The 17341-nt window shown below is 33.5% G+C and overlaps 1 protein-coding gene across 3 annotated transcripts in view; it reads left to right on the top strand.

Moving 5' to 3' along the window:
• Prosap (SH3 and multiple ankyrin repeat domains prosap) overlaps nucleotides 1-17341 on the top strand; it is a 349544-nt gene that overhangs the window by 317488 nt on the left and 14715 nt on the right. For 2 of the 3 annotated variants that reach the window (XM_085958951.1, XM_085958950.1), the window contains exons 3-7: nucleotides 6061-6186; nucleotides 8421-8601; nucleotides 9840-10159; nucleotides 11090-11351; nucleotides 17082-17339. In XM_085958951.1, the coding sequence (XP_085815077.1) occupies nucleotides 6061-6186; nucleotides 8421-8601; nucleotides 9840-10159; nucleotides 11090-11351; nucleotides 17082-17339 (1147 nt within the window). The remainder of the gene's footprint in view (nucleotides 1-6060; nucleotides 6187-8420; nucleotides 8602-9839; nucleotides 10160-11089; nucleotides 11352-17081; nucleotides 17340-17341) is intronic. The other variant, XM_085958952.1, reaches the window with a different exon arrangement.

Genomic DNA, 17341 nt, shown 5'->3' with positions numbered 1-17341 from the left:
CCATTTATGAACACGAATAAAAAGTTTTCTAAATTTGGAAAAATTCTGGCTGAATAAATGAATAGCTAATAATGTTAGTGAAAAACGAAAGCATTTTTTTGTGTTCAATAAAAGAGAGCGTTCCTACATTTATGTTTAATGTACTTTCTATAATCATTGTACGTACTTCTTCTTAGGTAATATAATCTAATCTTATATCATATTATATTACTTAGAGTTTTCTTTACACATTACATCAGTTGCAAGGAGTGTTAGTATAATATAATAGAAAAATGAGGCTGGTACCTATCTATATACAATTTAGAATTATTTATCAGCTGATGATATATTATTATGACAACATTATTTGATTAATCGCACATAGTGATTCAATGAGCAAAGGGGACTAAGTTCAACATTTTTCTATGTATGCATATTTTGGGCTCATCATGAAATGTGTTTTAAGACCTGTTTTTTTGAAATCTTAATATAGGTATCATTTTCGATACCAGATCCGTTTGTATGCATGGATGGTTTAAGCCAGAGCGTTGGAGCGGAGCTCGGAGCAGGAGCAGTGGAGCAATGGAGTTTTACCAAGAGCTCCTAAAATTTGTAGGGCTCCACTGATCCGGATGTTTTTTTATTATTAAATTTTCGTCTTAATGTCCAATGAAAATATTATATTTGACGCTTTGCAACACTGGAATTATTTGAAATTCGCTAACACTACAGAGTGATAAATAACCTCACTTTTTTGATAAAAGAGGCAGATAATGAAAGACGATTTGCTGTCGGTTTGTTTAATAAAATTAATAATGAAAATGACGAATAATAAACCTTATTTTAAAACTACTTAATCCTTATTTTTTAACATTTGTATATAATATTTACCGATTAAAACTTTTTACCCGGACCGGAGCAACTCAAAAAAGGGTTCGCTCCAACCCTCAATTTTAAACACATATTATGTTAAGAGCTTTAAATTCCAAACCCCAAAAATCACAAACGTATTAAGACATTTCAATTAATCTTTCTTGGAAAATGCTGTACTTTTGTCCTTTCATAATGTGGCCGAGGTACCTACCACGTCGTCATCGTTTTGGATTATTCTACCAAAATTATCTACATGAAAAATAAAGATTTTCCATTGCATTGGAGTTTTCTTTCGCTTCAAATGTGCCATTTCAGACGTCATTTAATACCGTAATGTTTGCGTTCCGTCCCGATGAAATATAACCCTACATCTCGGGTTCCTCGACTTATGACTTTGATATACGGCTTTAAAATGCCCATAAAAGTGATAAGTCGGCAGGCGATGCTCTCTGAGGATTTACGAGCGTCCATCTTTCTTCTTTGCATACGTGAAGATGCCCTTACGGTAGGAATACACTCAAATATGGAAAAATCTAATTGCACACACAAGCTACTTTTGAATAACTTTGCATCTTGTAACCCTTCGCAATAATTTATAGTGTCTATGATAATAATAATCACATCCTATGTTGCCATCATAGAGGTATTAAATAATTATTGCCATATTGTGGTATTGGATTCCATAAACATGCTGTACCTACCTACCTACGATATTTTTCATGTTGTAAAACGAATGTCCGAATGAAATACTGTCTATTTGTGGCCAATTAAATGATTTATAGGATTATAAAATTACCTGAAAGAATTAATAATAAATTGTCCCTAATTAAATATTTTTTTATTCAACGAATAATTGACAAGATTTAAGAATGTAAAGGTTCAGATAGACTATATTATGACGATCGGGCACAAATATGCTAAGAGCGATTTAGTGTCTATGATCATATCTATGCCATTCCGACATATATTATACATACATATTGTATGACAACTATGACATCGTATTTACACTCTGTGACACCCTGTGACACAGGACGCCAACATAAGAAACGGGTTTTTCGGCATTTATATTACCGATCGTCATAGAGTCTATTTGAGACATTACATTCCAATTATTGAACATCCGTAATTTTGAAAACACTTCTGAGAAAATATATTATAAATTATAACCAATAGAAAAAATCTTTTTGAAAAAAGTAAGACATGTAAGTAAGCATGCATCTTAATAATAAGCATGCATGATTGAAAATACAAAAGCCATTTGTTAAAATTTGTCGTGATTAAGTATGACTCCTTTAGCATTGTGGTCAATGTGCGTGGGCGCGATACCCGAGTGATACAGGTTCGATTCCTGCGGGGTGTTTTCGGTGGGTTACTTTTTTCAAAAAGATTTTTTCTATTGGTTATAATATATTTTCTCAGAAGTGTTTTCAAAATTATGTATGTTCAATAAATAGTCCATCTGCTGGCGCTACTCTGTCAAAACGTGGATTGTAATATTTCGTCCAATAATGTCAAAAACATTTAGTCACTAAATTGTATTTATATTCATGTCTTGCAATTCCTGAACTGTCTCAAGCAAGGACAGTCTTAGCAAATGCGAGGTCCTATTGGACTATGAGCGCGAGCCCCCTAGGCCCTAGGTATATTACTTTCCCCTAAAAATAGCTTGAGGTGGGGTGCTTATCATTGTGAATCAATAGCGAAGTGTGGAGGTAGGCTGTTAAGATCCGCCATAAATTGTGCACGTTAAACTTTGTTAGTCATACTTATTCGTTTTTATTGAACTAAGACTACAATTTACAGAGATGGTGCTGGTTAGTTTTAAAAATCAATTAAACCCTGCCTAAACGAAACCATAATAGTTTTGGTATACTTTTGGCGACACCACAAAATTGTGCACACTTTTTCATTCATATTTATTTGTTCTCGTTGGATTAAGGATATACACATATTGTTGTTTATTTTTTTTAAATGCATAAAGCCCTGCCTAACCAAACTATAGTTGATAGTAATAATAAAATATTATTATTTCTATAAAATATCCAAAGTTATGTATGATTTAATTGCATAATTTTATAGATGACGTGTATTTTTTTGACTATTATCTATTATGGCTTGGTTTTTGAAGGGTTTAATTAAATTCTAAAAACTAACCAACACCATCTGCATATTGTAGTCATAATTCAATAAAAACAAATAGGTACGTATGACTGACAAAGCTTAGTGTGCACTATTTATGGCGGATCATAACAGCCTACCTCCACCCTTCGCCACTATTGTGAATAGTTTACTTAGAAAAGACTGTTTTAAAAAATCTTCATTATTCATACCTATAGTACCTATAATAAATTAGTATTTACCAACTCCAATCGGTTCAATGGCGTTGGTCTCTATACATACACACCCCTTTCATCAGCGTGGTCTGTAAAATCTTTTCAAGTGGCTGTTGAAAAGCTTAGACGGCGTTAAAATATTATTCCTCTTAAATATTATAATGTAATGCAAAATACTTAAGCCCATCACGATATTAAAATATGTAAAGCCCATCTATTTTTTCATTTGCACGAACGCTCTCGCGGAAAGATTACGACGCAATTTTAGAATATGGTTTCCCGCGTTTTCATATCTCGAGGGAGTCCCGTGACCCCGAGCTCACAGCGGACTGATGGCGCCACTTTATTTGCACGACAAATAATGGCGTTTCGGCGGACATATTTGTGTGACACAACCATAGATAATGTCATTCCTTTCGTTTTAACGTAACTAGGAATGTTAATGTATCATTCCCTGATGTCCTCTGGGAAATGTTGTCGCTGGCCAGTTCGAGCTATCAATAAAAGTCACCCGTCGCCATTTTCCTTTGTTTACATCTTGGTGATAAACACTGGAATTATTCACTATATAGGATTCAATTTGCCACATTCAAGTTCATACATTTGGGCTCCATCTCTATAAAAGGAGGTTTTCAACATCGTTGTTTATCCCCGATTGGTTTATTTTTATCTCGACATTTAATAGTAATGGTTTTGATCTGTTTTCTGGTATTTTTGTGTGACGGGAGTATTATATACGTGCACACATAGATAATAATTGCACTCCAACAATTATATTATTATTTATGGTATAATTGAACCTAAAAAATGTCTCAGATCTCAGATGTATCTATAGTCTAAGGCCTAAGCTCAGATCACTTCTGTGACAACATTTAATTTTTTTTTCTAACAGCTGAAAATCCAGAATAATGCTGATTTCCTGTTAGCTTGTCTTAATAGCACCTGTACACGTGCATGGATTTACTGGCAGCAATAGTGCGTATTTTAAACTATCGTGGCAATTGGCAATAACTGTCTCTCCAATCTCATTCTTTAAGAGTAAGCGAGACGCGATGTTGTCATTTTATGGTACTATTTGACAGTTAGTGAAAATCGGTTAACCTCAAAATGAGTATAGTTCGTTTTTTTGCCGGCAGGTTCGCCACTATCATTCTTCTGAGCTGGCGCAGAACGAAAAAATCCCTACTGTCGCATGAAAATTCAGAAGCTTCCAAATTTTTTTGATTCATGCATGCAAGCTTGCAACTGCAGGATAATACATGTTTGCCCATACATTTTCTTGTTATGGCCGCGATAATACTTGCTGTCGTCAATAAATCCATGCACGTGTATTTACTTATTTTATTTTTACCAAATCTAGCATCTTTATAAAATTTTAAGATTTTCCGGATAAAAAGGGAAGAAAAATATAATATATTAAGTTATCTAATCAAATACTTACTATAATAAAATTATTATAGTACAGTTTTATAATTTTTACGCCGTTGCACATCAGTCTAGAAAACATGGCAACATTGTAGCTACAAAAAAATACTCCACAAAATGTAAATTAATAAGTAGGTAAATGCAATTTTCATAACAACTTTAAATTGTCGCTTTGCACGAATGTTAGTACCTATAATCGGCCCTGGTGCCACAATATTGTGAATTATTGTACATAATGCTCATTATAAAATGGAAGTGGTGCCACTCCATAATTTTATGGGAAACTTTGAAATCCGTTCCCACCAAATAGCGGTTCCCACCCCCCTCCCCTCACTTTATTCGCCGATAATTTACAACACAAACTCATTCGTTTGGTTAGTTTTGCACTAAATTTTGCACGTCTGAATCGGGCGCACGTTTCGGGGCACACTGTATTTATTAAACTTGTAATTATTTGCGATGTACATTTTTAAAGAAGTAAGAATCAAAAATATAACCACACATATGTTATCGTTTTCGTGTTCAATAGAGTACAACTTTCCACAAAAGTCGGCAGATAATTTTAATGACATGTACCTATCCATTTAATAACTTTTTTCATAATATGTCACCGTATGACCGCTAAAGAAAACTCATGATTCTTTAAATGAATCGTAAACATTGTTCTCTTAATAATAGCGCCTGTACACGTGCATGAATTTACTGGCATCAATAGCGTGTACTTTAAACTATCGCGATAATATCTGTTTACACGTAAAAGTGCTGAATGACTCTTGAATCTCATTCTTCAAGAGTAAGCGAGACGCGATGTTGTCATTTTATGGTATCTACTATTTGACAGGTCGTGAAAATCGGTTAACCTCAAAATGAGTCTACGCGGTATAGTTCGTTTTTTTACCGACAGATTCGCCACTATCGTTTTACTGCGCAGGCGCACATATAGAAGTCATCTCAACTGTGGCGTCTTGAAAATTCAGAAGCTTCTGAACTTTTTTGATTCGTGCATGCAATCTTGCAACTTGCAGGATAATACATGTTTACGCGTGCATTTAATCTCAAAATTAGTTTCTGCGCGGTGTAGTTCGTTTTTTTACCGGCAGACACAGATATCTCACAAATTTCAACTGTCGAGTGAAAATTCTGATTTCGCTGTACTTTTTTGAACCGTGTATGCAGTCTTGCAACTTGCACGATAATACGTGTTTACACGTGCATTTTTTACGATTCGATGCACGCGATAATACGTACTATCAGCAGTAAATCCATGCACGTATAAACGGGGTATAACGCTACCTTATAGGTATTAACGGCTTAAACTATAAACTGTTATTTCCTGCAGTCTGTCGATTGCAACGAATAATATTGTGATTCAAATATATCGAAAAATCGCTTCTATATAATATTGTGATGTACATAATGTTTATTGAATAATATTTTCTTATTTCAGGAACTGAAAGAAAGCTTTAACTATGGACTTTTCTGCCCACCGGTAAATGGAAAAGCCGGAAAATTTCTGGACGAGGAGCGGCGGCTGGGTGACTATCCTTTCAATGGATCCGTCGGATATTTAGAAGTAAGTCATGGTGGTTAGGGTAGGTTATAACATGTCAGATAATTATATTGTAACCTAGTTTGTAACACAATATAAAAATATCAAACTTCATTCACGAAAAAAGAAGTTTTGGCAATTTATTTCGTTACGTGTTCCGTTGATTTCTCGGCTTACGTAATGTTTGAGACTTTATCGGTTGTTTTTTTTTTATCATAATAGATTTTTGGGTTTCCACCGCGTGTCTTCCTTCTTTCCTCGAAGTTTAGGGTTCGTTGCAGAGGCCTTTATCAAGCGATATATTATGTGTTATGATGAAATAATGTAGTGTAGGTGTATGAATGCAAACGTCGCTCTAAGAATGCCAAAAAGAATCTGATTAGTTAAGAGCAAACGTCAATCGCTACGACCAGAGATGCCGGATTTGCATATTGCTATCAGTGCCATTAGCCATGACGTTTTTAACCGTAACCCATCATCCCTATTAATATTTTCTGGGTTCCTATGGATTTCGATGGCCTCCTTTACCAATTGTAACAATTATTCCGACCAAGTATCTTGGTTTCGAAGTCAAATTTTTGTCCTGCATCCATTGAGTGCTCGGCAATTACTGACATCGTGTAGTATTTAAGTCGGTATGCCCTCTCGTCGAGGAAAGAAGAAAGAAGTACCTACACGCGGTGGAAACCCAAGAATCTATTGTACATTGTTTTGTCATGACAATCGAAAATTAGACGATACCAAAAATTCAATATAACACACTCTATAATCGTGATTGTTGATATTTTAATTCGTTGCTTATTATGGCTCTTTTACGAAGCTTTTTGTAGCTACTGATTATTACGTATTTATTATTTAGTTATCTGTCACTGACATACATTGCTGCCTGGACATTACTTTAAAAAATAAGAACATTACAAAAAATATTTTTGTTTCAAAATTGAAAAATGTTATTACTACTCATAACTTATCAAGGTTACAAACATATTAATTTGGGGCCTCCTTTCCCGAGAACTTAGTTGCCTAAAGCGAAATTTCGTACGTGGAAGAATAAATTCACAATCTCTCCTATAAACTTTTCAATGTTGTTCACTATATTTACTTTCCAATTTTGTTATGTATGTACATACCTCACCTTTTTTCCTTTATCATAATATTGTGCGAGATAGATTTAAGGTACTATCTCTATATAATCAGCGGCGAAGGGTGGAGGTAGGCTGTTGTAAGATTCAACATAAATCGTACACACTAAACTTTGTCAATCACACTTATGTGTTTTCATTGAACTAAGAATACAATTTGCAGATGGAGCTGGTTAGTTTTTAAAATCCAATTAAACCCTGTATAACCCATAATAGTTTAGGTATGCTATGGGCGATTCGACAAACGGTGCACACTGTTGCAGTTGTATTTATTAGTTTTCGTTAAATTAAAAATACACGAATTCACATTTTATTACATTTTTTTACAATTGTAAGTTTATCTTTGATTTAAAAAAAAAAATCTCAAATTGCAAGCTTCGTATTTTTCCGCTAGGTTCTCTGTTGGCATATACTATATCGAGTGCTTAAAGTCAGACAACGTTATCTACAAAAAAGTGTTTTTTTTTTTTGAGATAACGTATTTTACATTTACGGCTACATGATAGTCAAACAGCGTTATGTCAATCTTTTCTAATTTCTTTTTAAATCGTCAGTAAAGTTTAACGCTAACTACATAAGTTACTCTTGTTTTCATATATTTTTTAAACTATCCCTATAAATTTTAACATCATCATAAGCATTGTTCCCTTGTTGAGTTACAAGAATCTAAAATAACGATTTTTGGCTCTCCTGTAAAGTTGCACTTTTGTAGATAGTGTTGTTTAACACTAAGCCCTCGATATAGGATCCCCCTTAACACTGGTACCTGTGAATAAAAACTATAACTATTTTGTCAGCACACTTTGTCAACTGCAGAAAACTGTAAGTTTGTAAACAAAATTTCATTCACACAAAAAAATTAAACAATTTGTTGCTGAAAGGCAACACCATGCAATTGAGTGTTAAGATTGACGCGAACTTCCCCGTGTGCAGTTTACTCGCCTGATTAATGATCGCGCGATACCTCCCCATTTCCCACGTAATATCCCCATGTCCAAACCGTCCTTATGATGAACACCTATTTGACGCAACGTATTTCCACTTGGTGGGTCACGACTGCACGACAACTAGCATATATCTACATACAAAATAATATTACATTTTCTTTTATTTTAGTTAAAGTACAAACGACGGGTTTATAAGATGCTGAAATTGGATGAGAAGCAATTGAAAGCGGTTCACACGAAAACAAATTTAAGAAGATTCATCGACTATGTCAACCATGGCCACGTTGAGAAGATTACCAAATTTTGCTCCAAAGGACTCGATCCCAACTTTCACTGCCAGGACACGGGAGGTAACATTATTTTCTCCACAATTTAAAATTTATTCTATAAAATTCTCTATGATATAAACACAATATTCACCCTGCAACAAACATATAACTACAAATAAGCATTTTTTTACTTGATGATAGTTGTTGATCACTACGACTAAGTGATTTGTGTCCATAGTAGAATAGATCTTAAAATTAGAGCCGTTTAACACAAGACACCGGTGTGTCGAAAGACAGCATTTACACATACATGAATTGGGCGCGTTCAGATGAAGACACTCGTGTGTCGCGCCACAGAGACACTTTTGTATTACCGCAGCTAGTTTTTATGTCTCCATTGTTTGTATTTCTAATTTATGATGTGAAAATATGCGTTGACTCATTCACTACTAAGGCGTTCATATAAATAAAATAATAAACGAAATGTGACTCATGCAAAACGTGGACATGTAACTTTGGCTCTGACATCAGAGACAAATTTGCTATTCGGTGGTTGCAATAGCCACCGGTGTCCCGTGTGAAGCGGGCCTAGTATATCTACCTATCATTCGAAAATAGGCTTATATGTGATTTTGAGATAATCATTTTTTCCCACTTTTTTTTCATTTTTGGTACCTACCAATATTTCTAAATTTCTCTAATATATCATTTTAAAGTATTTATATTGATCTAAATCATACCTACAGCTTTCATGAAAACATGAATAGAATAAGGTTTTTGTTTTTAACAAAAATGGCATTTGTTTAATAATAAAAAATATATCTATGTATAATAAAATAGATAGGTAAGCCTTTTTTTGCTTTGATTTGCATTCAGGCTAGTACAAATACATATTTTTCTCATCAGTAAAGACGGTAGTCGAGTGGTAGAACGCACGGATCTGGTGGCAGAAATTGTGTTCCCTGTTGGCTGCAGCAATTTTTTTTTAAATTTGTGTGTAAAATAGAATAGATGTTGTTAAAAAACGTGACACTGCTGTGTTACCATTTTTCGGGGTAGGTCCGACCAATAAACATTCTATGTTAAAAACTGTCTTTTTATTGATATTCTTGATGCATTTTTGAATGTTTCCAATGTCACCCTTGTAGGTTCACATACCTTTATATCAAATTGCCTACATTAAAACATGAAAAATTGTCACTTTACGCTACTTACGTCCGTTTTGGAATGTCAATACTCTTCGAGATCATTTCATGTTTTGAGTTATCCAAGTATACTACTTAAAAATGAAAATTATAACTATTATATTTAATTTACAGAAACACCTCTCACAATGGCAGCTTCTCAGAAGAAACCCGCCAAAATTTTAATATCCCTAGTGAACGGTGGAGCGCTATTAGACTACCGAACTAGAGATGGCAGCACCGCCATGCACCGAGCTGTCGAAAAGAATTCTCTGGAGGCGGTGAAGACTCTGCTCGAGCTCGGTGCCTCTCCTAACTACAAAGACGGAAAGGGTCTCACACCCCTCTATCTGTCGGTAACCAATAAGACTGATCCCCTCTTGTGTGAGAGCCTTCTTCATGACCATGCCACTATCGGTGCTCAAGACTTGCAAGGATGGCAGGAAGTTCATCAGGTACAACATCCATCTCTGCAGACAGAATATTCTCTAAACTCTTGTTTTGTGACACTTCACTGCATATTTAGCAATTATAAAAATATGTTACTTATAATTATTTCATTATACACAGAGCAAATAATTCACTACGAATTTTATTGCTTTGGTACAATTTTATCCTTCATATTGCATTCTGAAATCCTCAGTTTCTATTCTGAAAAGCTCTAATTTTTGCATAATAAATATTTTCCCCACAGTCTATCTATAAAAAATCTATTTCCAAATACCAATGAATCCACAATTTAATATTTTTGGTAAACAATGTTTTTGTGTTTCAATTGTTAGTGATTGGTTTTACTGTCAGTTTCTTTTTTTCCATCAGATTGTATTTTCAAATTAAAGCAATATGCCTATTTGTATTAGCCGATAAACCCCTCATTGCATTATTTATTTGTATCATTGTAATTAATCCGTTTCTGTAAGTCATAAACATTTGTTCAGTATGCGTTTGGCAGGTTTTGGAAGTTATAGACGATAGTGGCGAACCTGCCGGTAAAAAAACGAACTGCAGGGACTCATTTTGAGGTTAACCAATTTTCACGACCTGTCAAATAGTACCATAAAATGACAACATTGTTATTCGCTTACACTTGAAGAATGATACGGTATAAACACTGTAAACGGTTATTATTGCGATAGTTTGATTTACACACTATTGGTGCCAGTAAACCCATGCATGTGTACAGGCCGCTCTTATGTGAAATTAACACATAAAAAATCTATGTATTTTTTTATTAGATTTTGACGATAGTTATGTGTACTTATCGGTTTTTGGAAATAGATGTCGCAAATCTTTCGAAATTCATCAAATTCATTAATTTTTTTTATTAAAAACTGATAATAATAAATATATGTATTGTTTATAATTAAATTTATTCTATTCTATAGGCTTGCCGTAACGGTTTGATCCAACATTTGGACCATTTACTTTTCTACGGAGCTGATATGAACGGTCGCAACGCTTCCGGTAACACCCCCCTCCACGTGTGTGCGGTGAACGGTCAAGATTCGTGCACCAGACAACTCCTTTTTAGGGGCTGCGATAGAGAAGCTCTCAATTTTGCCAATCAAACACCCTACCAAGTTGCCGTTATCGCCGGTAACATGGAACTAGCCGAAGTCATCAAGAACTACAAGCCTGATGATGTCGGTAAGTGTCCCCCTTCTGCATATTTAGACAGAGAATGTTGTTTTCGATGGAGCATGTTAAATTTAATATTATTGTAGAAGTATAATCAATCAAATATTGTAGCAAAATAATAATCACTGTCAAATTCAAAATAACCCTCTAGTGGTAAAAACTTGTATCAATTAATTCTACCAAAAATAACCACAAATTAGGTCCATTTCCTGACACTTACTCTTTCATTTATTTATTTATTCCTGGACTCTTGCACCAACCATGAAGTAGTTAAATACTACTTTGTTGCCTATAGCCTCCAATCTATTATAATATGATTCTGTATTGTACCAACTTGAAGTTATGTGAAACCCAAAGAACCTTTTTTAATGTTTGATGGCTTGAATAAAATTCCAGCAGGTCTATTCTATACACAAGGCTGCTTTCGTTCCACTACGGCAGCTAAATAAGATAGGAAAGTATCAAATTATTAACACTTATTGTAACAATTACAATAATTTAGTTATTATTTTTACAATAAGTACTATGTTTTAACAGCACCTCTCTTGGATGTGATAAATTTTAGGCCGAGATAGACAGTTTTGACAGCTAAATTATTGTAATTGTTACAATAAGTGTTAATAATTCGATACTTTCCTACCCTATTTAGCTGCCGTAGCAGACCGAAAGCAGGCTTGTGTATAGAATAGACCCGCTAATTCTCAAAATAATTGCAAAAATAAAATTTTGGTAAGAAACCATGATAGGTTAGTTAACAAGACACTATTATAATGCTACAATATTTGGTATAGCTATCTGCTATGTGTCTTCATGCATGTACGTATGTGTATTGTTAGGCTTTGTAAATTAATTTGATATGCCATATTTTTTGTTAAGATTTGTAATAATATTATTTATGGCTGACTTAAATGATTTTTATACTCATTGTTTCATTATGATAAGCATTAACAAAATATTTTAATAGATAATAAATTATACCACCTATCTTACCTGTTTGAATATTTTCTTTATAAAATAAAATTCTTTATTGTTTTACGAGCATGGCATATAAAATTACATTTTTGTCTCATCCATCATCTGAGCTTCGTATGTGTGATAGATATTGACTTTAATACCTAAAATAATTTTCCAATGTTTATCTCATATTTGAATAATGGTGATGGTTGTATTTATAATTAATCCGATATCTAAAATGTGTCCATAAACAATAAAAATCATTCGATACATTTTAATTCAATTTTCCAGATAATAAATTGAACTTAGTGTAGGCGATTAATTATCACACTCTCATTGTAAAGGGTATTTTTACAAATTTTCTGACTTACTATCATTTTGGTGGCGAAGGGTGGAGGTAGGCTGTTCAGGTCCGCCATAAATAGTGCACACTAAAATTTGTCAATCATACGTATATGTTTTCATTGAAATAGGACTACAATTTACAGATGGTGTTAGTTGGTTTTTAAAATTCGATTAAACCCTGCGAAACCAAGCCATAATAGATAATAGTCAAAAAATACTCGTCTAACTATAGACATCTAAAATTATGCAATTAATCATAACATAACTTTAGATGTTTTATAGATAGAATAATATTTTTTATCTATTATAGTTTGGTTTAGGCAGGGCTTAATGAATTTAAAAAAATGGACCAACAATATGTGCAATATGACATTCTTAAAATAAGTATGAATGAAAAGGTGTGCATAATTTTGTCGTATGCAGGGTTTAATTGATTTTTAAAAACTAGCTTAACACCACCTGTAAATTGCAGTCTTAGTTCAATAAAAACATATAACAAAGTTTAATGTGCACTATTTATGGCGGTTCTTAACAGCCTACCTCCACCCTTCCCTACTGCTATGTATCTAAAGTTCTTCATGCTATTATCATCACAAAATAACCCCATTATTTCATTACCATCTGTACCATCATTATTACCTATCTACATTTATTTTAATGTATCATGGATATTCACTTTCCTTTGTATGATGGATTTACACTGCTTTGATCTGTCAATATTAATTGGATATAAGGGAACTACTTACATTAAGGTATGGTGGTAGGTTAACTTATAGAAATCATTATGATGAAATAATACATTATTTTAGTTATAATCCCACAATAATATTCTGAAAGGTAGAGTGAATTTATAAAAAAAGATTTTGCCAATAAAATACAATTCGTCAGCTGAATGCAGAACTATTCTTACTCACATTTGAAATATTTGAGAAGATAGTTTTTTGAAACAACCTATATAAATTATTTATTACTTGTATAGATAAATGTATACATCATATTTATATATATGTATATAGGACTAATGATGCATAAATGTGTCTATATAAGTAATAATAACTTAAACATAATGATTCAAAGAACACTCCTGTAAAATATTTCAAAAATGTAAGTTAGAATAGTCTGCATTCAGCTGACGAATTTCTAGTACTCATTCCACGTAATTCAATAATGATCGCGACCGGTTTTGTCCACTTCAATAGGACATTATCAGCTGATACAAAATATATGATTCAAATCCTGGGTCTGGCAAGAACACATATTGTTTTTCAATTTGTGTGTGTCAGGGTATGGACCTAATAGGTTGAGCAAGTGGCTGACATCCATTTCTCGTAAAAAACAAAATCTGTCAATACAAACCTTCACTCTGTGGAGGCCCATATGATCCTATCAGGATCGGACATGGTCGAAAAAAAAGGGGAAAAAAAAAAAACATTTAATTTGTAAACAAATAATAACGCAATTAGACAGAACGCTCGTAACATAATTGTTTAATGCAACAGTTGGCACGATACCAGTGCTTATACGGGTTCAAATCCCGTTGAACTTTGTATTTTTTTCATATACGATTTTTTCTAGTGGGTATATATCTGAGATGTTTTCAAGTTATGTATGTTCAATATATGGAATGTTACATTCTCAAAATCTTGTGAATTATTCGTTGAATATAAGAAATAGTTTATTAACAATTAATGATTCCAACTGTTCAAAAAATCGATTAAATTTACTTTGATTTTCTGGAAATGTTAATATCGTATCCGGAAACTTGTACGTATGCAGCTTGCCGCATCCCACTTCACCGTGAGATATTGTTTCGGAAATATATGGCCGTATATTAAAGACCGTCCAGCCTCTTTGGGTCGTATTGTACTGACATAAAATTCATGTCTAAATAAAACACGCAGCAGCAAACAATTTTTGAAAATAGCCAATATACTGGATTATTTGTTAGGTTAGGTTAGGTTTTCATTCTTAAATTCATGAATTTCCATCAGCTATGAAAATTGAATTAATGTTCATATTGAATCTAATAAAATTGGAGACCGTATAGTATATTGTGGGTATCTCTTTCCGATAGAAAGCTCACGGCGAACTGTGCCACGGTGAAATGTTTTACGTACAATTTACATGTAACCCGTTAATATAGCATTAGTTGGGCACTTCAAGCTGTATAAAGCAGACGAAACTTGATCATTATTAAGTTGTGTGGAATAAATACTCTAAACTGTGTTGTATTTTAAATGAGTAGGTTAAAAACAAGAAGGCTTCTCTCCATTACTAATACAATGTTTTCCACCAAGAATTGACAGTTACCACTATTAAAGTAATGTAAAATGACTTAGTATGTTTGTTATCAATAAAAAATGGTATTTTTAAATTACCTACGTTAGATAGTACAGATAGGCAGGCATATGCAATATATTTGTTGATAATGGGACTTTATATAAATACTGTGCGAACTTTGCCAGTTAAAATTAATACATTATTTGAAAGATATAATTATTTATATTTTCTTAAATATATTAATTAGTTTTGCATCTGCGTATTATTGATTCTGTGGCTTTCGTAAAGTTGATTTTTTTTACGAATGCTAAAACTTTGTCTTATACGCTTTATAAAGAAACTTTAACCAAGTTAAATATTATTTATAACAATATAATTTGAATACACGGATATTTAAGTTAATATGAGACTGTTGATGATTTTATTATATATACCTACTTAGTAATATAATGTCACTATTTTACACCGATTGGTGTATGTTATTCACAATTTGGATAATCATTAATATTCAAAACTAATTAAGTTTTAATTTCCTTATATTAACAATAAGTAGGTACTAGTGGCGAAAGGGTGGAGGAAGGCTGCTCAGATCCGACATAAATTAGTGCACACTAAAATTTTAGTGATTTATTTGTTTTCATTGAATTAATACTAAGATTTGTAGATAATGTCTGTTAGTTTTTAAAATTCAATTAAACCCTGCCTAATCCAAGCTATAGTAGATAATAATCAGAAAATATTTTATAAATAGAAGAATATTTTTATCGATTATGGCTTGATATAGGCAGGGCTCAATGAATTTCAAAAAAAAACTAACCCTCACCATCTGTAATATGTATTCTTAATTCAATGAAAACAAATAAGTTTGACTGAAAAAGTGTGCACTATTTTTGTCTGATCGCCCATAGCTTACCCAAATTAGTATGGTTTGGTTTAGGCAGGGCTTAATTGAATTGAACAAAAATCTGTTAATGCAAACCTCCACTCTGACCTTATTAGGTTCTGCATGGTTACAAAAAAATATTTCAAAAACTGACTAGGACAATCTGCAAATTGTATTATTAGTTCAATGAAAACAAATATGGTTAACTGACAAATTTTAGTGTGCACTATTTATGTTGAATCTTAACAGCCTACCTCGACCCCTCGCCATTAGTAGGTACTCTTAATTAGTATACATAACTTTTGCTTAACAATACTCGTTATACGGAATTTTACAATAACTGTATTGAAAAATTATTCTACAAATTTGTTCCTATAGAATATAATTTCGATATATGAATTTTTTAATACAAATATTAGGTGGTTGGCGAGATAACAGCGAATTAGACGTATATATATCGATTTATGGATTACTTTACAGAAATGAAAAGTTCCACTAAATGAATGTTAGGTGTAGCTATTTTTGTTTAGAATAATTCTACACCCTAAACAAAAATAATATACTAATTGGCTGTGACCGAGTATCATTCTAACATTGTAACATAATAATATCGACTGTAGAAAGGAAAAAGGGCGTAATCCATACAAATCTAATTCTACAGGAGGCACAAAAACGTTTTTGTTATGGTTTTCGTTAATTTAAAATAGAAAATAGACATTACCCTAACATAATTTGGTTGTTATATTCCTGATCTGATATTAATTATTGAGTTAATTAAAGAAAAACCAACAAAAATTATGGTTAAGTCGTTTTTCCCACATTACTTCTTTCTTTTTTATTTTAAATTGCCAGCTAGATTTGGATAATAAATAAGGTGTTTACAGCTTACATCTTTGGACACAACATTTATTTAGTCATGTGCAACGTTTATTATCCAATAAAACCTTTTTTGAAAAAATGAAGGTTACGCCTTTTTTCCTTTCTATGGTCGATATATAGGTAGGTACATTAAACATTGTCATTGTAAAAATCAACCATGTAAGAAAATCATCGCTTCAATAATAATTATAAAAAAATTATAAATACCAATTCATTATATTTATTATAAGTTGCTAAAATAACCGAGCCGCCGTAGAAATATTGTACAAATATGGCAGATTGTAATGCGGGATGAAGTCGGTTGCTATTGTATTGTGTGACGGCCGGGGGTGGGGGCCCCCTCGCCGGACGAGGCCTTTGAGTAAAATGCCAAAGTGACATTTGGTGTCACGTTGCAGTGCCGTTCCGAGGTGCGCCCCGCTACAATCCCAAGCGGCGTTCGGGATTAGGGTGGGGGGGCTGGCTGGGCGTGGCCGGCGACCGTTTGTCGATGGCCTCCACCCTTTCCCGAATCCCTTGCGAAATGGACGCCCTCGCCTTACTGCGAAGAGTTTCCTCGTCGCCCTGCTCCTCCGACCGGCCCTTCAGTTCCGCCAGCTCCAGCGTCTCCGACGCCAGCCACCCCAGCCACGAGGACAACGCCAGCATCCTCACAGGT

This window comes from Rhyacophila brunnea, unplaced genomic scaffold, assembly GCF_057557595.1.
Source record: "Rhyacophila brunnea isolate RB1 unplaced genomic scaffold, BYU_Rbru_1.0 scaffold_8, whole genome shotgun sequence".
Classification (NCBI taxonomy): domain Eukaryota; kingdom Metazoa; phylum Arthropoda; class Insecta; order Trichoptera; family Rhyacophilidae; genus Rhyacophila; species Rhyacophila brunnea.
The sequence above is the reverse complement of the archived record's forward strand: the minus strand, read 5'-3'. Positions and strand labels throughout refer to the sequence as shown.